At 44.1% G+C, this 20,969-nt stretch overlaps 1 protein-coding gene across 1 annotated transcript in view; it reads left to right on the top strand.

Moving 5' to 3' along the window:
• Window positions 1-686: 686 nt before the first annotated feature.
• The window catches only part of LOC140077016 (diacylglycerol O-acyltransferase 2-like), a 69,847-nt gene continuing 49,564 nt past the window's right edge, over window positions 687-20,969 (top strand). Inside the window, exons 1-7 of the mRNA XM_072123856.1 lie at window positions 687-989; window positions 2,398-2,526; window positions 3,700-3,807; window positions 4,642-4,712; window positions 7,930-8,134; window positions 8,474-8,648; window positions 9,129-9,328. Coding sequence (XP_071979957.1) covers window positions 950-989; window positions 2,398-2,526; window positions 3,700-3,807; window positions 4,642-4,712; window positions 7,930-8,134; window positions 8,474-8,648; window positions 9,129-9,328 — 928 coding nt within the window. The 5' untranslated portion in view covers window positions 687-949. The remainder of the gene's footprint in view (window positions 990-2,397; window positions 2,527-3,699; window positions 3,808-4,641; window positions 4,713-7,929; window positions 8,135-8,473; window positions 8,649-9,128; window positions 9,329-20,969) is intronic.

Raw genomic sequence — 20,969 nt, 5'->3', positions numbered from 1 at the left:
CTCCCCCCCCCAAAAAAAAATGTATCAACATTGATAATTTTCATACAAACGATAATATTACCATGGACAATTACATCCAGGCCAGCAAAAAACTATTTAATCTAGGCGTACACTGACCAAAAAATCGAAAACTTCCAGAAACAAGGGGCACACAAATTAATATAAAAATGTCATTAGTATTATAAAAAGACGGATAAAAAAATGGCACTGTGATCATGCTGCTTTTAGGTATAACGTAAAACATTATTTATGTCACCTGGGGATAAGCATTTTTTTCTGTTCTGTGCTTTTTTTTTGGTGGTGGGGGTTAGTCCTTCCCATGATACCACCCTGCTTTTCACATACACGTTCGCTGTTTGTATTGGCACCATGCTGATTTGCATATTTTGCCAGCCATGCGCCAAAGATTAAAGAGAAGGAACATCATACAATGTTTTCACTCACTATTATTTTCTAGTAGAGTTCAGATTTATCTAAGTAAATTCTATATTTTTATCTAAGTAAATTCTATATTTTTGCACAGCGCAAATTTAGTAGATTTTGAGATTAACAGGAGGTCAGTTACCCCCTCTTACTGAGCATCCCCTGGGACATACACTGATAAGGGCTTCAGTTTGTTTTGGACAGTGTCCCATTAGCCCTGGACCAAGGACAGTAAAGTTTCATCACAATTTGGACTGTTCCACTGTACAGCGTAAAGGGTGGTGGGTTACAGGTGCTTATAATAACAAGCAGCTCGCAGACCCTGGATTTCATTATATCATATTATGTTGGTTTAAGTCTCTCTAAGTATCAAATGTGAATTCTCTGCTGTGAATTCTAGATCATTCTTACTGTGATTCTTAAACCAAAAACAGCATTGTCTCCCTCACCTGAATGATATTTCCCACCAGTAGACTAAAAATTTACTAAAAGTGACAACAAATAAAGGGCCTGAACATTCGGAATCATGAAAACTATTATAGCTGCATATTCCAGAGATCTGCAAGGTAAGAAAAACCACATGTATAATACATGTTATTTTTTTTTATAATTCTAGGTGTTTTTTTAAGATATGATACCGTATTAAGTATATTAGTTAAGTCTGTGATATAAGAGCCATATTTATATTCCGATTAATTGTTGGTTAATCATTTCCTATGAGGGATACTGAACATAAAGTTCATTTTGGAATCAATTTGGGATAAAGCGTATATGAAAATCCCCAGGTAATGGGGCAATGGGATCCAACCACAAGGACAACATAATTACAAGAATTGTTGCGATGCTCAATCCTGCATACCTTTATTAAATAGTGTTTGTGAATGAAGACATGCAAGATTCAGTGCCAATCTTATTTACCTTGTTGCCTTTCCACGGAACCCTCTTACGTCGGCCGCTCATAGAGTCTAGAGCAGGGGTAGGGAACCTATGGCTCAGGAGCCAGATATGGCTCTTTTGTTGGCTGCATCTGGCTCTCAGACAGATCTTTAATAAATAGCGATGGCTGCTGTGTGTGTCCTTTGTGCGACCCATCGCCGACATCGTCTAAGTTTGGGTCAAAGAGAAGAGCGTGGGAGCGATGAGGAGCTGGCTGCAGGGAGCGCAGGTAGGTGTATATTCCTTTTTATTTTATTTTTTTGCTGTGGCTACCTATCTACTGGGAGGCATGTGCATATTGTATGGCTCTTACGGAATAACATTTTCAAATATGTGGCGTTCATGGCTCTCTCAACCAAAAAGGTTCCCGACCCCTGGTCTAGAGGATGAGGATCCATGAAAAATGGATGCAAGACTAATGCAAATCATCCTTGAAAAAAGGAAGAAAATCTCCCTTTTTCATTAGCGATTATTAGCTTGTTCGCGTACAAGTAGTATCATACAGGCAAATAACTAAAACCCTAATAGTATGCTTATTATATGGGCAGAAATAGGCACTTTTCACCTGCCTGCAGCCCATACATTCCCCTTTTTTCTGTCTGCTGACTCTGTACTTGTTTACAATATCACTGACATGTTTCCTTATAAATAATAATTCTTTATTTATATAGCGCACACAGATTACGCAGCGCTGCACAGAGCTTGTCAAATTGGTCCCTGTCCCCATGGGGCTCAAAATCTGAACAACCTAACAGTATGTTTTAGAGTGTGGGAGGAAACCAGAGGATCCCCACACAAACATGGAGAGAATATGCAAACTCTTTGCAGATGTTGACCTGGGTGGGATTCAAACCCAGGACCCAAGTGCTGCAAGGCAGAAAATTGTGCTACTCACTCAGCCACCGTGCCGCCCTTATGACTTATTGATCCTGGGGAGAATTTAGTTTAGGCAGCAGGACTATACTTGAAACACTAACATCTGCTCACAGTGATCTATACTATTCCAGTGTGTGTCACTAAAGCCTTTATGTATTTTAGGAAGCAGAATTACACTGCGCTCTGCACTGCACTCTCTATCTGCTGCCACCACACCACCCCAAGCTCAGCTCCGATCATGTATTCAGCTATTCTCTATTATTCAGTGGATATTCTCCTTTTTACTGATGGGTAAGTTATTATTAAAATTCATTGTTTATGTCACCTGTGCATTATTATTTTATTAACAATGTGTGATTCAAAAGTTTTCATGAAACAAACTATAACAATAATGTAAAACAGTTATCTTATTGTTCTATGCAGAAAGACACCACCTCTGAAATAATACTGCCATATTGTAAAAGTGTCTCATTTGTGCTCCCACACAGTTATAATGCTTATGAACGTGACCGGTAACAAGTTATTATCCCTCTGTGTTGCTTAAAAAGTAATAATGACCTTAGATGTTTGCTAAATTATTAAGGTGACCCATAAAGCAATAATGCTGCTTAGCGCCTCTTCAACTGCAACTAATATTAGGTTATTAATACTAATAATATATGCGTGGAGCAGGAACGTGGCTGACATAGTAACTAAATTCTCTGCATGATTTTTAGACCAGTTTTGACTCTGAGCAAGCAGGGGACCACCCTGTCCGATTTACTAAGAGGCCAGAGCATCTTAGTTAATCCGCATATGGTACTCTGGAAAGAAGGGGGATAATGGAAGCTGGAATTCCAAACGCCAGTATTAGTAAATCCCCCCACCACCACCACCACCACCATGTATCTAGACTCTGAATCCCTGTCTGTGGTTATGGCCTCATGTAGTTCAGAGACACCAAAAATATTTTAGTCAATGGACATCTACCACCAGGATGAAATACTGTATGCAAATGAGCGGGAGGGGCTCAAGACTCCATTCACATCTACCGCCAGGATGGAGAATTGTAAACCAAGCACACTGACATAATGCTGTGTTCCCCTCTCTGACTGGATCCACTCTTCTTTAAGCTTCCTATGCTCTTGTTTTTAAGAAGAAAAGGCTTCAAGAATTATGCAAATGAGCCTGGGGGGAACCATTAACATGTAAGAAGCCTGGAGCCCCTTAGGCTCATTTGCATAATTTAAAAAGCCTTCTTTTTTTGTAAAAATCCAGGGCATAAGAAGCTAAAAGAAGAACAGATCCTGTCAGAGGAGGCACACACCAGTATATTGGTGTGCTTGGTTTACAATCCTTCATCCTGGTGGTAGGCTAAATGCCCTATAAAGGACATCTATCATAAATTGAATGAAAGGACAGCAGTAGTGACTAAAGTGACCATAGATTAATAATAAAGCCATGTTCTGTGTCATCTCCCACCAGGATTGCTGGCTCTTGTGGTATTTATTCTTCTGTTCTTCACTCATTTCTGGCCAATATCAGCAATGTACTTCAGCTGGGTTTTGCTTGATTGGGAAACACCAGAAACAGGTAAAATTATGATTTTGTTTTAACAAAGCTATCAATACAATATTTACTGGGGTGTTTAAGTTTTATGCCATATAATTTTGCTATGCTCAGTCCAAAGCTTGTGACTATAGATAATTATTGGCCTAAGTCAGTGATGGCAAACCTTTTAGACACCAAGTGCCCAAACTACAACCAAATCCCATGTATTTTTAGCAAAGTGCCAATGCGACAATTTAAGCAGTAACTTATTACCCCCTTCTCTGTCACAGATTTACATTGTATAGGCACCTGAGGACACCAATACAGTAGAAAGAAGGAGAAAAAGCTTAGGTTAGCATTGTAGTTTCCTTCCAGGGTCCTGGGCTGCCTGGGACTGCAAGAGGCCTTGAGTCCTGTCTGGCGAACTCTGCACTGGAGTGATGGCCCGGATGCCCATTGAGAGGGCTCTGAGTGCCACCTCCGGCACCCGTGCCATAGGTTCGCCACCACTGGCCTAAGTGATCAAATATTGGCAATTTCAGTGAGTAGCTGTAATGACTTACTTTGCAAAAGTTAGTTTATCATTTGTTGGCTCAACTACTAAACAAGAATTTGCCAATATGTCTCTAGTAATTCCCCCTGGGGTGATAAGACATTACTGTAATTAGAAGTGAAGTTTAGACCGTATTCACACAACATTTATGCATCCTGTACACTATGTGGGACACAATAAAATCATCATATGCTTTGAATCGGCTGAAAAAAATGCACATATTTTTGGTGCCTCCTATTTCACTATTCTCATTTCCTCTCCCATCTTCATAAACTAAAGTGACCGTGGTTTGACAGCATTGATTATTTTTTGCTAATCTATAGGGGGTCGACGTAGTGAATGGGTACGCAGTTGGTCTGTCTGGAACTATTTTCGGGACTATTTTCCTATACAGGTAAAACTTCAACGATAGTTATAAACTGACAAATAAAAAGATAGAATAGTTGAAAAAAAAATATTTCATCAAGATATCAGTAGAAACTCAGAATGGATATACATACATATACATAACATAGAGATAAACCACACACTACGTACAATAAATTACCGTAGAGGCAAGGCCACAGCAGGCATAATTGTATTGGATTGCTACAGTGGCCCACCACTAAGCCAAATCTTAGATTGGACAATGCCTTGTGCAGAATCTTCTTTAGGTACCCCCTACCTGTTACAAGGACAAGAGTATCCATTTCTGTGAGGGCTTATTCACACAGAAGTGTTATTGTTCTTTAACAGGGCCGGCGCCAGCACTTGGCAAGTGTAGGGGCCCAGAACTGCTGGGGGGCCCCCATAAGGCTGTACATAAGGAATCCTTGGGGTTTAGGCGGGCTATGTCTTATGAATCCATATGGTGTGAGGGGGGCTCTATATATAATACGCATAAGGGGGCTGTTTGGGATGATAAACTTTAGAATATTTTAGGGAACAGTAGAGTATTTTCTGCAAAGTAGAGAGTTTTCTGCAAAGGGGTCCACTGAGTCTCTATTGCCGAGAGGCCTACTGAAACATGGACCTGAAAAATGGATCAGTTTTATTTTCCACATGGCCTGCGCAGCATATATTTTGCGCAGCCTGTATACTGCTGGTGTAGAAAATATTACACTGCATGCAAACTTTCAATTGTTAAAGTACACTCACTGCTGTGCAGACACGGGACAGGAATGCTGGCCAAGCCCCCTTTTGCGTCTTTTCACACCACCTTCACGTGAAGGTGATGTAATGGGGAAAATAATCTCAGTTAATAGGAGTGTGTCTGTAATTGTAATTATTTCAAGGCTCGTACATAAGAAATCTGGTGTACAAGCCCTAATAAATCGCTCCCATATAGTTTTATTGTCATCTGTGATCCATAAATGCAAAGTAAATAGGACATGCTCAAAAAAATTTTCATACAGTGGGGAAACCAAGCATTTGGTCAGCCACCAATTGTGCAAGTTCTCCCACTTAAAAAGATGAGAGAGGCCTGTAATTTCCTTTGCAGGTAGACCTGAACTATGAGAGACAAAATGTGAAAACAAATCTAGAAAATCCCATTGTCTGATTTTTAAAGAATTTATTTGCAAATTATGGTGGAAAATCAGTATTTGGTCAATGACAAATGTTCTTCTGAATACTTTGTTATATATGACAGAGGTCAAACGTTTTCTGGAAGTCTTCACTGTCGCTGATATGTAGGACCTTAATGTGCTTCTTGCGATGCCACTCCTTCATTGCCCTGGCGGTGTGCTTGGGATCATTGTCATGCTGAAAGACCCAGCCATGTTTCATTTGGCCTTGCTGATGGAAGGAGGTTTGCACTCAAAATCTCACAATACATGCCCCTATTCATTCTTTCATGTACACTGGTTCAGTCTTCCTGGTCCCTTTGCAGAGAAACAGCCCCAAAATATGATGTTGCCACCCCCATGCTCCATGTGTTCTTTGGAAGTAACTCAGCATTCACTCTCCTCCAAACACAAAATGTTGTGTTTCTACCAAACAGTTCTACTTTGGTTAAACTGGCTTAAGCAGGGGGACATGTCTGGCCCTGCAGGATAGAGTCCCTGGCGGCTTAGTCTGTTACTTAGTGTGTTAACGGTAGCCCTTCTTTTGTTGGTCCCAGCTTTCTAGAGGTCATTCACTAGGTTCCCCCCGTGTGGTTCTGGGATTTTCACCATTCTTGTGATCATTTTGACCCCACTGTGTGAGATCTTGTGGTGCCCCTGATCGAGGGAGATTATCATTGGTCTTGTATGTCTGCATAGTTGATGCAGTTGATTTCTTCACACCAAGCTGCTTGCAGATTCAGTCTTCCCAGCCTGGTGCAGGTCTTCAATTTAGTTTCTGATACATCGACTGCTCTGGGGTGTTTGCTATAGTTTGGAGTGTGACTATTTGAGGTTGTGCTTGTAGGTAAGCAAGACAGGAAAGATCCACAGTGTGGCGCAACTTCACTTTGGTAAGAATCTTTATTGCAAATGAACTACGCGTTTCGGCGCTTGGACCAGCGCCTTCGTCAGGTTCGGCAAACAAGACGAAGGCGCTGGTCCAAGCGCCGAAACGAGTAGTTCATTTGCAATAAAGATTCTTACCAAAGTGAAGTTGCGCCACACTGTGGATCTTTCCTGTCTTGCTTACCTACAAGCATCTCCACACCGCGGGATTCTACCTCTGGACGTTCAATCCTCGTGGCTCCACGGTAGCACTCCACATACTTGACTACATGTTAGGCTAAAAGATAGCCGCAAGGCAAGCAGCTTTTATTAGCATTTTTTAATACCTTTTTTAATCAAACCTACACTTGAGTCGATGTGCCCTGGTCTTTTCCCTTCTACTCCTGATTCATAGAATTGGTCCAGACCCTCTCCCCTATTTGAGGTTGTGGACGGGTGTCTTAAATGCTGATACGTTCAAACAGGATCCATTACTACAGGTAATGAGTGGAGGACAGAGGATACTCTTAAAGAAGAAGTTGTAGTTCTGTAATAGCCAGAAATCTTACTTGTTTGTAGGTGACCAAATACTTTTTTCCACCATAATTTGAAAACATATTCTTTAAGAATCAGAAAATGTGATTTTCTGGATTTTTTTTCACATTTTGTCTCACATAGTTGAGGTCTAACAATGATGTCAATTACAGGCCTCTCTCGTCTTTTTAAGTTGGAGAACTTGCATAATTGGTGGGTGACTAAATACTCCTTCCCCCCCACTGTACCACATCTGTTGATATAATTGATACTAGGAAGTATAAGGTCAGACTGAAAGAAAATCATACCTGCGAATAAAATATAAATTTTAGCCTTTTTCTTCATTGTCAATTTACAATGGTTATTTCTTGTTATGGTTGCAGTATGAGGGCTTGTTTTGTGTGGGCAATTTTTCTCAAAAGGCACCAATGTTAGGGTTAAAAAAATGTCACACTGTTTCCCCCCTGAATATGTACTGTACCCAAATCCATATATACACCATGATTTGTAAAGCGCTACTGAATTTGATGTTACTATATAAATAAAGATTATTATTATTTTTTATTAAACACCGTTTCATCCGCTGCATACTCTCTAAAATCTAGTGGATGCCAAGTCTAATAGATCTTAAATGTGTAAAACTATCTATTATTCTGTTGTTTTCAGCTTGTAAAGACACACAACCTTCCTCCAGGGCGAAATTACATTATTGGTTCTCATCCTCATGGGATTCTTTGTATTGGAGCGTTTTGTAATTTTGTAACAGAATCTACCGGATTTTCTCAGAAATTTCCTGGAATTCGGCCTCATTTGGCTACACTGGCTGGAAACTTCCGATTGCCCATACTAAGGGAATACTTGATGAGTGGAGGTAGGGAGACTGTTATACATCTCTATCTTTTATACTGCTAATATTACAATATGAGATGATAATGCTTTATGTGTTACAAAGAAACATGTTGAATGGACCATTAACTGTATGTATCAATGAATTTTTGTGATAATGGGTAGAATTTATGGTGTGCCTTATTCTTTATGTGGAAATTTCTGCATAAGTTATAGGAATACATTTATGAATTGCACAATGATTGATGTACAACATTAATACACAATTAGTTGTTAGCCTAGTATCCTAGTATATGTACTAACAGTCTTAATATCTTGTAGTCAACATAAGCTATAACTTACTGATCCCTGTTAATCCTTTCAGGACTGTGCCCTGTGAATCAAAAATCAATAGAATATACCCTATCACAAAAGGGCCGTGGCAATGCAGTTGTTATAGTAGTAGGTGGCGCTGCTGAGTCATTGTCCTGTGAACCTGGAGTCACAACACTGATCCTAAGCAGAAGACGGGGATTTGTGCGACTGGCACTGGAGCATGGGTCAGTACTGGACTATACCACAGTAACAATTTACACTTGTAAACGAGAGGTGGAATTAGGTAGAGTAATTAAAACATTTTATTAAATTACCTATGAAACTGCCTACTTATGCTTGTATTCCCCATGAAAAAGTAATTTCCCATGATTCAGCATTATACAATTCATCCATTTCTCCTTTAGAATATTGATGACAACAGCATGTTACCATACCCATTATCAAAGGAGGTGACCCATTCTTGCACTGGTACTGATTGTAGTGCAAGATTATATAGAGACATTTCCCCAACTGGTGTCTATTAATTCACACTCGTGTATTCTAGGAGGATTAACAGAGGAGTTATAAAATACAGTTACAGTTTTAAGAGAAGATGCTCCAATATAATCTTACATGACTATTTGTACATTGCTATATTTAAGCATTAAGCCTAAACATAGCATTTTAGATGTTTTGCTACTTGATCTCTTGGTATCTTGATATAGGGCAGACCTGGTTCCATCCTTTTCTTTTGGAGAGACCGATCTGTACCACCAAGTCAACTTCTCAGAGGGAAGTTTTCTCCGGGCAGCTCAATGCAAGTTCCAGAAAATGTTTGGGTTTGCGCCATGTTTCTTCTATGGTCGTGGCTTAACACCCAACTCTAAAGGTTTCCTCCCTTACCCCAGGCCAATAACAACTGTCAGTAAGTACATGATATTTATTAATGCAGTAAATGTTTCACAATATTATTATTTTTATTATTATTATTTATAGAGCACCATTAATTCCATGGTGCGGTACATTAAATAAAAGATTCACATACATCACATAAAGACATGAACAAATGTACATAGAAAATACAAAAAAAAAACATGGATCTGAAACAAGTGGAAGGAGGACCGTGCCCGAGAGAGCTCACAAACTACATGGGAGGGTGGCTGGAAGCTAAAGGTGAGGGAGCAGAGCAGTGCAGTTATTTTGTCTTGTAGATCCTAAACAGAGGGGTTTTCAGGTTGTGTTTTAAGGTTGGGAAGGTGAGGGACAGTCTGATACATTTACCAGTGGAAGGAAGAAGCAGAGATAGCGATAGCAGTTGAGAGAGGGAAAGAGATTGTGGTGGTTTCACATTTATGTAACTGAAGTTTAACACAGCAGAGGCCATGACATGAGGGCAGAAGAGATGATAATGAGTACCCAATCATCTCTAGTACATATTTCAAATGCAGGGTACCAACTATAAAACTTAACTTTGTCCACATTAAAATTCTATTCTTTACCACATGCTGAAACAGTCAATGATAAACCATATCTTTACTCAAAAGGTAGTTTAAAAAGGAGCAGTTTTAATATGTCAGATGTGGAGCCTCAGCATCTATAGCCACAGTCGGGAACCAAAGGGGGCCCTATAATCATTATAAATTTACCCTTGTCCCTATGATCCCATCAAGCATCAAGGACAGTACCCATGTTGTCCCTATACATGTGCACTGAATTGCCCTGTTCACATAAACCATATGTGCTCCCCATCCCTTCCCTCTGTGTTATTTCACCCCTTGTGGTGATTTATTAGGGGGCTGACTGGGACTGCAGAAAGAGGATTTCAACCACGATATTATGGCATCGCAATAGCAGTATTAAAGAAAAGACGCTATAGGCGAAAACCTATGGAACCCTGGATTTGATTACATGCAGGCCTTCTGTCAGGGTCTCCCATTCAGTAAATGGAACTCCTGGTTGAGTTACACGATGGGCTAGTGAGCCTTTTTTTTTAAAAAGATCTGGGTAAGATAGTGCCACCTCTTTTTCAAGTGGCCCAACCAGGACTAAATGCCATACAGTGGGCCATTATTCTTTATCTTATATAAATGGGCAGCATGGTGGCTGAGTGGTTAGAATTACAGCCTTGCAGCACTGGGATCCTGGGTACAAGTCCCAGGGTCAACATCTGCAAAGAGTTTGTATGTTCTCTCCGTGTTTGCGTGGGTTTCCTCCAGTTCTCCGGTTTCCTCACACACTCCAAAACATACTGGTAGGTTGAATAGATTCTGCGCCCCATTTGGGAGAGGAACCAATTTAGCAAGTTCTGTGCATTGTTGCGTAATCTGTGAGTGCTGGAATTATTGTTATTAATATGAAACTGTATATTACAGATGTGGCCCAGGACTATTAGAGTAAATTGGCTGGTACTCTCTAAAACAAAGATTTTATAGAAAATACTTAAAATTAATTTAAGTATTTAGTCCTTTAGGACTGATTGTATCCAGTTCAAAAATCCACTGGGTTTCTCTTTGTAGAGTGGTCTGTTCCCAGTTTCCACCCCAAATGTCTCTGAATTACATGTTTAGCCTACCTCGTATCTTTGTCTTTGTCGATGTCTTATAGATGTTCTCCTATTCTCCTTCGCAGCTCTCTGATTTGTCTTCCCCACCTAATCAATCCCGCAAATGCGGGTCATTTTGTAGATTACCCCACAGGTTTTACAATTAATAAAGTGTTTGATGCTATAGCTGTGTCCAGTGTTGGTAGGCGAAAAAGTCTTACCTGCTTTCATAAACTGCCTCGCTATACACCCACTACATTTAAAGTTCCCTGAGGATATATTATTATTGATCCATGTGGCCCTGTTAGGGGCTATGCAGTGGATCCGGACCAGTTGGTCCTTGCAGGGCCGGATCATAGGCGGGGCTCCCGGGGCGCGAGCTCCGGGGCCCCCACCACTTAGCCCTTTAAAGGGGCCGCCACCAAATGTGGGCGATTCGGGCGGTCACACGGCCGCCCGAATCGCCAACAGTATAGTAGGCTTCGGGCTCCCCGGCCGATTCGCGCGATGTTCCTCACTTTCGTCTATGGCAGAGCGAGGGAACAATAAGTTCCCTGCTCTGCCATAGACGATCGCATATAAACAAAGATGGCGGCCCCCTGCCGCTAGCGGCGCAGTGCGTGACGTCTCAGCGTGTGACGTCACGGCACAGCGACGCCGCCGCGCTGCCTGTAACGGGGCGCCGCCATCTTTGTTTACATCCCACACCAAGAAGGAAGATGATGACGGCGCGCATCGGGGGAACGCTGGAAGGTGAGAACAATTTTATAGTATATAGTTAATTATAGGGGGATTCCCTGTATATATTTATTATATGGGGAGGGTGTTGTATATAGTTGTTATGGGGGATTGTATGTAGTTCGTTATTATAGGGGGTCTGTATTTAGTTATAGGGGTTGTATATAGTTTAAGGGGGCTATATAGTTATTATAGGAGGACTGTATACAGTTATAGGAGTGTATAGTTATTATAGGGAGACTGTATATTGTTATAGGGGGGCAGTATATAGTTATAGGGGTATGTAGTTACTATAGGGGGCTGTATATAGTTATAGGGGTCTATAGTTATTATAGGGGACTGTATATAGTTATAGGGGGACAGTATATAGTTATTATAGGGGTGTATAGTTATTTTAGGGGGACTGTATATAGTGATCATAGGGGGACAGTATATAGGGGGAGCTGTATATAGTGGTTGCTTGGGGAGCTGTATACAGTGATTGCTGGGGGAGCTGTATACAGTGGTTGCTTGGGGAGCTGTATACAGTGATTGCTGGGGGAGCTGTATACAGTGGTTGCTGGGGGAGCTGTATATAGTGATTGCTGGGGAAGCTGTATACAGTGGTTGCTGGGGGAGCTGTATATAGTGATTGCTGGGGGAGCTGTATATAGTGATTGCTGGGGGAGCTGTATATAGTGATTGCTGGGGGAGCTGTATATAGTGATTGCTGGGGGAGCTGTATACAGTGATTACTGGGGGAGCTGTATATAGTGATTATTGGGGAGCTGTATATAGTGATTGCTGGGGGAGCTGTATATAGTAATTGCTGGGGGGGGGAGCTGTATATAGTGATTGCTGGGGGAGCTGTATATAGTGATTGCTGGGGGAGCTGTATATAGTGATCGCTGGGAGAGCTGTATACAGTGATTACTGGGGGAGCTGTATATAGTGATTGCTGGGGGAGCTGTATATAGTGATTGCTAGGGGAGCTGTATATAGTGATTGCTGGGGGAGCAGTATATAGTGATTGCTGGGGGAGCTGTATACAGTGATTGTTGGGGGAGCTGTATTCAGTGATTACTGGGGGAGCTGTATACAGTGATTGCTGGGGGAGCTGTACACAGTGATTGCTTGGGGAGCTGTATATAGTGATTGCTGGGGGAGCTGTATACAGCGATTGCTGGGGTAGCTGTATACAGCGGTTGCTGGGGGAGCTGTATACAGTGATTGCTGGGGGAGCTGTATACAGCGATTGCTGGGGGAGCTGTATACAGCGGTTGCTGGGGGAGCTGTATACAGCGGTTGCTGGGGGAGCTGTATACAGCGGTTGCTGGGGGAGCTGTATACAGCGGTTGCTGGGGGAGCTGTATACAGCGGTTGCTGGGGGAGCTGTATACAGCGGTTGCTGGGGGAGCTGTATACAGCGGTTGCTGGGGGAGCTGTATATAGTGATTGCTGGCGGAGCTGTATATAGTGATTGCTGGGGGAGCTGTATATAGTGATTACTGGGGGAGCTGTATATAGTGATTGCTGGGGGAGCTGTATATAGTGATTGCTGGGGGAGCTGTATATAGTGATTGCTGGGGGAGCTGTATATAGTGATTATTGGGGGAGCTGTATATAGTGATTGCTGGAGGAGCTGTATATAGTGATTACTGGGGGAACTGTATATAGTGATTGCTGGGGAGCTGTATATAGTGATTGCTGGGGGAGCTGTATATAGTGATTGCTGGGGGAGCTGTATATAGTGATTGCTGGGGGAGCTGTATATAGTGATTGCTGGGGGAGCTGTATATAGTTATTGCAGGGGGAGCTGTATATAGTGATTGCTGGGGGAGCTGTATACAGTGGTTGCTGGGGAAGCTGTATATAGTGATTGCTAGGGGAGCTGTATATAGTGATTGCTGGGGGAGCTGTATATAGTGATTGCTGGGGGAGCTGTATACAGTGATTACTGGGGGAGCTGTATATAGTGATTATTGGGGAGCTGTATATAGTGATTTCTGGGGGAGCTGTATATAGTGATTGCTAGGGGAGCTGTATATAGTGATCGCTGGGAGAGCTGTATATAGTGATTGCTAGGGGAGCTGTATATAGTGATCGCTGGGAGAGCTGTATATAGTGATTACTGGGGGAGCTGTATACAGTGATTACTGGGGGAGCTGTATATAGTGATTGCTGGGGGAGCTGTATACAGTGATTGCTGGGGGAGCTGTATACAGTGATTGCTGGGGGAGCTGTATATAGTGATTGCTGGGGGAGCTGTATATAGTGATTATTGGGGAGCTGTATATAGTGATTGCTGGGAGAGCTGTATACAGTGATTACTGGGGGAGCTGTATATAGTGATTGCTGGGGGAGCTGTATATAGTGATTGCTGGGGGAGCTGTATATAGTGATCGCTGGAAGAGCTGTATACAGTGATTACTGGGGGAGCTGTATATAGTGATTGCTGGGGGAGCTGTATACAGTGATTACTGGGGGAGCTGTATATAGTGATTGCTGGGGGAGATGTATATAGTGATTATTGGGGGAGCTGTATATAGTGATTGCTGGAGGAGCTGTATATAGTGATTACTGGGGGAACTGTATATAGTGATTGCTGGGGGAGCTGTATATAGTGATTGCTGGGGGAGCTGTATATAGTGATTGCTGGGGGAGCTGTATATAGTGATTGCTGGGGGGAGCTGTATATAGTGATTGCTGGGGGAGCTGTATATAGTGATTGCTGGGGGAGCTGTATATAGTGATCGCTGGGAGAGCTGTATACAGTGATTAATGGGGGAGCTGTATATAGTGATTGCTGGGGGAGCTGTATATAGTGATTTCTGGGGGAGCTGTATATAGTGATTGCTGGGGGAGCTGTATATAGTGATTGCTGGGGGAGCTGTATATAGTGATTGCTGGGGGAGCTGTATACAGTAATTGCTGGGGGAGCTGTATACAGTGATTGCTGGGGGAGCTGTATACAGTGATTGCTGGGGGAGCTGTATACAGTGATTGCTTGGGGAGCTGTATATAGTGATTGCTGGGGGAGCTGTATACAGTGATTGCTGGGGTAGCTGTATACAGCGGTTGCTGGGGGAGCTGTATACAGCGATTGCTGGGGGAGCTGTATACAGCGATTGCTGGGGGAGCTGTATACAGCGATTGCTGGGGGAGCTGTATACAGCGGTTGCTGGGGGAGCTGTATACAGCGGTTGCTGGGGGAACTGTATACAGCGGTTGCTGGGGGAGCTGTATACAGCGGTTGCTGGGGGAGCTGTATACAGCGGTTGCTGGGGGAGCTGTATACAGCGGTTGCTGGGGGAGCTGTATATAGTGATTGCTGGGGGAGCTGTATATAGTGATTGCTGGGGGAGCTGTATATAGTGATTACTGGGGGAGCTGTATATAGTGATTGCTGGGGGAGCTGTATATAGTGATTGCTGGGGGAGCTGTATATAGTGATTACTGGGGGAGCTGTATATAGTGATTGCTGGGGGAGCTGTATATAGTGATTGCTGGGGGAGCTGTATATAGTGATTGCTGGGGGAGCTGTATATAGTGATTGCTGGGGGAGCTGTATATAGTGATTGCTGGGGGAGCTGTATACAGTGATTGCTGGGGGAGCTGTATACAGTGATTGCTGGGGGAGCTGTATACAGTGATTGCTGGGTGAGCTGTATACAGTGATTGCTGGGGGAGCTGTATACAGTGATTGCTGGGGGAGCTGTATATAGTGGTTGCTGGGGGAGCTGTATACAGTAATTGCTGGGGGAGCTGTATACAGTGATTGCTGGGGTAGCTGTATACAGCGGTTGCTGGGGGAGCTGTATACAGTGATTGCTGGGGGAGCTGTATACAGTGATTGCTGGGGGAGCTGTATACAGCGGTTGCTGAGGGAGCTGTATACAGCGGTTGCTGGGGGAGCTGTATACAGTGGTTGCTGGGGGAGCTGTATACAGCGGTTGCTGGGGGAGCTGTATATAGTGATTGCTGGGGGAGCTGTATATAGTGATTGCTGGGGGAGCTGTATATAGTGATTACTGGGGGAGCTGTATATAGTGATTGCTGGGGGAGCTGTATATAGTGATTGCTGGGGGAGCTGTATATAGTGATTGCTGGGGAGCTGTATATAGTGATTGCTGGGGGAGCTGTATATAGTGATTGCTGGGGGAGCTGTATATAGTGATTGCTGGGTTAGCTGTATATAGTGATTGCTGGGGGAGCTGTATATAGTGATTACTGGGGGAGCTGTATATAGTGATTACTGGCGGAGCTGTATATAGTGATTGCTGGGGAGCTGTATATAGTGATTGCTGGGAGAGCTGTATATAGTGATTGCTGGGGGAGCTGTATATAGTGATTACTGGGGGAACTGTAGTGATTGCTGGGGGAGCTGTATATAGTGATTGCTGGGGGAGCTGTATATAGTGATTGCTGGGGGAGCTGTATATAGTGATTGCTGGGGGGAGCTGTATACAGTGATTGCTGGGGGAGCTGTTTATAGTGATTGCTGGGGGAGCTGTATATAGTGATTACTGGGGGAGCTGTATATAGTGATTGCTGGGGGAGCTGTATACAGTGATTGCTGGGGGAGCTGTATATAGTGATTGCTGGAGGAGCTGTATATAGTGATTGCTGGGGGAGCTGTATATAGTGATTGCTGGGGGAGCTGAATATAGTGATTGCTGGAGGAGCTGTATATAGTGATTGCTTGGGGAGCTGTATATAGTGATTGCTGTGGGAGCTGTATATAGTGATTACTGGGGGAGCTGTATATAGTGATTGCTGGGGGAGCTGTATACAGTGATTGCTGGGGGAGCTGTATATAGTGATTGCTGGGGGAGCTGTATATAGTGATTGCTGGTGGAGCTGTATATAGTGATTGCTGGGGGAGCTGTATATAGTGATTACTGGGGGAGCTGTATATAGTGATTGCTGGGGAGCTGTATACAGCGGTTGCTGGGGGAGCTGTATATAGTGATTACTGGGGAGCTGTATATAGTAAATACTGGGGGAGCTGTATATAGTGATTGCTGGGGGAGCTGTATACAGTGATTGCTGGGCGAGCTGTATATAGTGATTGCTGGGGGAGCTGTATATAGTGATTACTGGGGGAGCTGTATATAGTGATTGCTGGGGGAGCTGTATATAGTGATTACTGGGGGAGCTGTATATAGTGATTGCTGGGGAGCTGTATACAGCGGTTGCTGGGGGAGCTGTATATAGTGATTACTGGGGGAACTGTATACAGTGATTGCTGGGGGAGCTGTATATAGTGATTGCTGGGGGAGCTCTATATAGTGGTTGCTGGGGGAGCTGTATTCAGTGATTGCTGGGGAGCTGTATACAGCGGTTGCTGGGGGAGCTGTATACAGCAGTTGTTGGGGGAGCTGTATATAGTGAATGCTGGAGGAGCTGCATACAGCGGTTGCTGGGGGAGCTGTTTATAGTGATTGCTGGGGGAGCTGTATACAGCGGTTGCTGGGGGAGCTGTATACAGTGATTGCTGGGGGAGATGTATACAGCGGTTGCTGGGGGAGCTGTATATAGTGATTGCTGGGGGGAGCTGTATATAGTGATTGCTGGGGGAGCTGTATATAGTGATTACTGGGGGAGCTGTATATAGTGATTGCTGGGGGAGCTGTATACAGTGATTGCTGGGGGAGCTGTATATAGTGATTGCTGGGGGAGCTGTATAAAGTGATTGCTGGGGTAGCTGTATACAGTGATTGCTGGGGGGAGCTGTATATAGTGATTGCTGGGAGAGCTGTATATAGTGATTGCTGGGGGAGCTGTATATAGTGATTGCTGGGGGAGCTGTATATAGTGATTGCTGGGGGAGCTGTATATAGTGATTGCTGGGGGAGCTGTATATAGTGATTGCTGGGGGAGCTGTATACAGTGATTGCTGGTGGAGCTGTATATAGTGATTGCTGGGGGAGCTGTATATAGTGATTACTGGGGGAGCTGTATACAGTGATTGCTGGGGGAGCTGTATATAGTGATTGCTGGGGGAGCTGTATATAGTGATTGCTGGGGGAGCTGTATATAGTGATTATTGGGGGAGCTGTATATAGTGATTGCTGGAGGAGCTGTATATAGTGATTACTGGGGGAACTGTATATAGTGATTGCTGGGGAGCTGTATATAGTGATTGCTGGGGGAGCTGTATATAGTGATTGCTGGGGGAGCTGTATATAGTGATTGCTGGGGGAGCTGTATATAGTTATTGCAGGGGGAGCTGTATATAGTGATTGCTGGGGGAGCTGTATACAGTGGTTGCTGGGGAAGCTGTATATAGTGATTGCTAGGGGAGCTGTATATAGTGATTGCTGGGGGAGCTGTATATAGTGATTGCTGGGGGAGCTGTATACAGTGATTACTGGGGGAGCTGTATATAGTGATTATTGGGGAGCTGTATATAGTGATTTCTGGGGGAGCTGTATATAGTGATTGCTAGGGGAGCTGTATATAGTGATTGCTAGGGGAGCTGTATATAGTGATCGCTGGGAGAGCTGTATATAGTGATTACTGGGGGAGCTGTATACAGTGATTACTGGGGGAGCTGTATATAGTGATTGCTGGGGGAGCTGTATACAGTGATTGCTGGGGGAGCTGTATACAGTGATTGCTGGGGGAGCTGTATATAGTGATTGCTGGGGGAGCTGTATATAGTGATTATTGGGGAGCTGTATATAGTGATTGCTGGGAGAGCTGTATACAGTGATTACTGGGGGAGCTGTATATAGTGATTGCTGGGGGAGCTGTATATAGTGATTGCTGGGGGAGCTGTATATAGTGATCGCTGGAAGAGCTGTATACAGTGATTACTGGGGGAGCTGTATATAGTGATTGCTGGGGGAGCTGTATACAGTGATTACTGGGGGAGCTGTATATAGTGATTGCTGGGGGAGATGTATATAGTGATTATTGGGGGAGCTGTATATAGTGATTGCTGGAGGAGCTGTATATAGTGATTACTGGGGGAACTGTATATAGTGATTGCTGGGGGAGCTGTATATAGTGATTGCTGGGGGAGCTGTATATAGTGATTGCTGGGGGAGCTGTATATAGTGATTGCTGGGGGGAGCTGTATATAGTGATTGCTGGGGGAGCTGTATATAGTGATTGCTGGGGGAGCTGTATATAGTGATCGCTGGGAGAGCTGTATACAGTGATTAATGGGGGAGCTGTATATAGTGATTGCTGGGGGAGCTGTATATAGTGATTTCTGGGGGAGCTGTATATAGTGATTGCTGGGGGAGCTGTATATAGTGATTGCTGGGGGAGCTGTATATAGTGATTGCTGGGGGAGCTGTATACAGTAATTGCTGGGGGAGCTGTATACAGTGATTGCTGGGGGAGCTGTATACAGTGATTGCTGGGGGAGCTGTATACAGTGATTGCTTGGGGAGCTGTATATAGTGATTGCTGGGGGAGCTGTATACAGTGATTGCTGGGGTAGCTGTATACAGCGGTTGCTGGGGGAGCTGTATACAGCGATTGCTGGGGGAGCTGTATACAGCGATTGCTGGGGGAGCTGTATACAGCGATTGCTGGGGGAGCTGTATACAGCGGTTGCTGGGGGAGCTGTATACAGCGGTTGCTGGGGGAACTGTATACAGCGGTTGCTGGGGGAGCTGTATACAGCGGTTGCTGGGGGAGCTGTATACAGCGGTTGCTGGGGGAGCTGTATACAGCGGTTGCTGGGGGAGCTGTATATAGTGATTGCTGGGGGAGCTGTATATAGTGATTGCTGGGGGAGCTGTATATAGTGATTACTGGGGGAGCTGTATATAGTGATTGCTGGGGGAGCTGTATATAGTGATTGCTGGGGGAGCTGTATATAGTGATTACTGGGGGAGCTGTATATAGTGATTGCTGGGGGAGCTGTATATAGTGATTGCTGGGGGAGCTGTATATAGTGATTGCTGGGGGAGCTGTATATAGTGATTGCTGGGGGAGCTGTATACAGTGATTGCTGGGGGAGCTGTATACAGTGATTGCTGGGGGAGCTGTATACAGTGATTGCTGGGTGAGCTGTATACAGTGATTGCTGGGGGAGCTGTATACAGTGATTGCTGGGGGAGCTGTATATAGTGGTTGCTGGGGGAGCTGTATACAGTAATTGCTGGGGGAGCTGTATACAGTGATTGCTGGGGTAGCTGTATACAGCGGTTGCTGGGGGAGCTGTATACAGTGATTGCTGGGGGAGCTGTATACAGTGATTGCTGGGGGAGCTGTATACAGCGGTTGCTGAGGGAGCTGTATACAGCGGTTGCTGGGGGAGCTGTATACAGTGGTTGCTGTGGGAGCTGTATACAGCGGTTGCTGGGGGAGCTGTATATAGTGATTGCTGGGGGAGCTGTATATAGTGATTGCTGGGGGAGCTGTATATAGTGATTACTGGGGGAGCTGTATATAGTGATTGCTGGGGGAGCTGTATATAGTGATTGCTGGGGGAGCTGTATATAGTGATTGCTGGGGAGCTGTATATAGTGATTGCTGGGGGAGCTGTATATAGTGATTGCTGGGAGAGCTGTATATAGTGATTGCTGGGGGAGCTGTATATAGTGATTACTGGCGGAGCTGTATATAGTGATTGCTGGGGAGCTGTATATAGTGATTGCTGGGAGAGCTGTATATAGTGATTGCTGGGGGAGCTGTATATAGTGATTACTGGGGGAACTGTAGTGATTGCTGGGGGAGCTGTATATAGTGATTGCTGGGGGAGCTGTATATAGTGATTGCTGGGGGAGCTGTATATAGTGATTGCTGGGGGGAGCTGTATACAGTGATTGCTGGGGGAGCTGTTTATAGTGATTGCTGGGGGAGCTGTATATAGTGATTACTGGGGGAGCTGTATATAGTGATTGCTGGGGGAGCTGTATACAGTGATTGCTGGGGGAGCTGTATATAGTGATTGCTGGAGGAGCTGTATATAGTGATTGCTGGAGGAGCTGTATATAGTGATTGCTGGGGGAGCTGTATATAGTGATTGCTGGGGGAGCTGAATATAGTGATTGCTGGAGGAGCTGTATATAGTGATTGCTTGGGGAGCTGTATATAGTGATTGCTGTGGGAGCTGTATATAGTGATTACTGGGGGAGCTGTATATAGTGATTGCTGGGGGAGCTGTATACAGTGATTGCTGGGGGAGCTGTATATAGTGATTGCTGGGGGAGCTGTATATAGTGATTGCTGGTGGAGCTGTATATAGTGATTGCTGGGGGAGCTGTATATAGTGATTACTGGGGGAGCTGTATATAGTGATTGCTGGGGAGCTGTATACAGCGGTTGCTGGGGGAGCTGTATA

Source organism: Engystomops pustulosus, chromosome 9, assembly GCF_040894005.1.
Source record: "Engystomops pustulosus chromosome 9, aEngPut4.maternal, whole genome shotgun sequence".
Taxonomy (NCBI): domain Eukaryota; kingdom Metazoa; phylum Chordata; class Amphibia; order Anura; family Leptodactylidae; genus Engystomops; species Engystomops pustulosus.
This window is presented reverse-complemented; position numbering and strand designations above follow the sequence as displayed.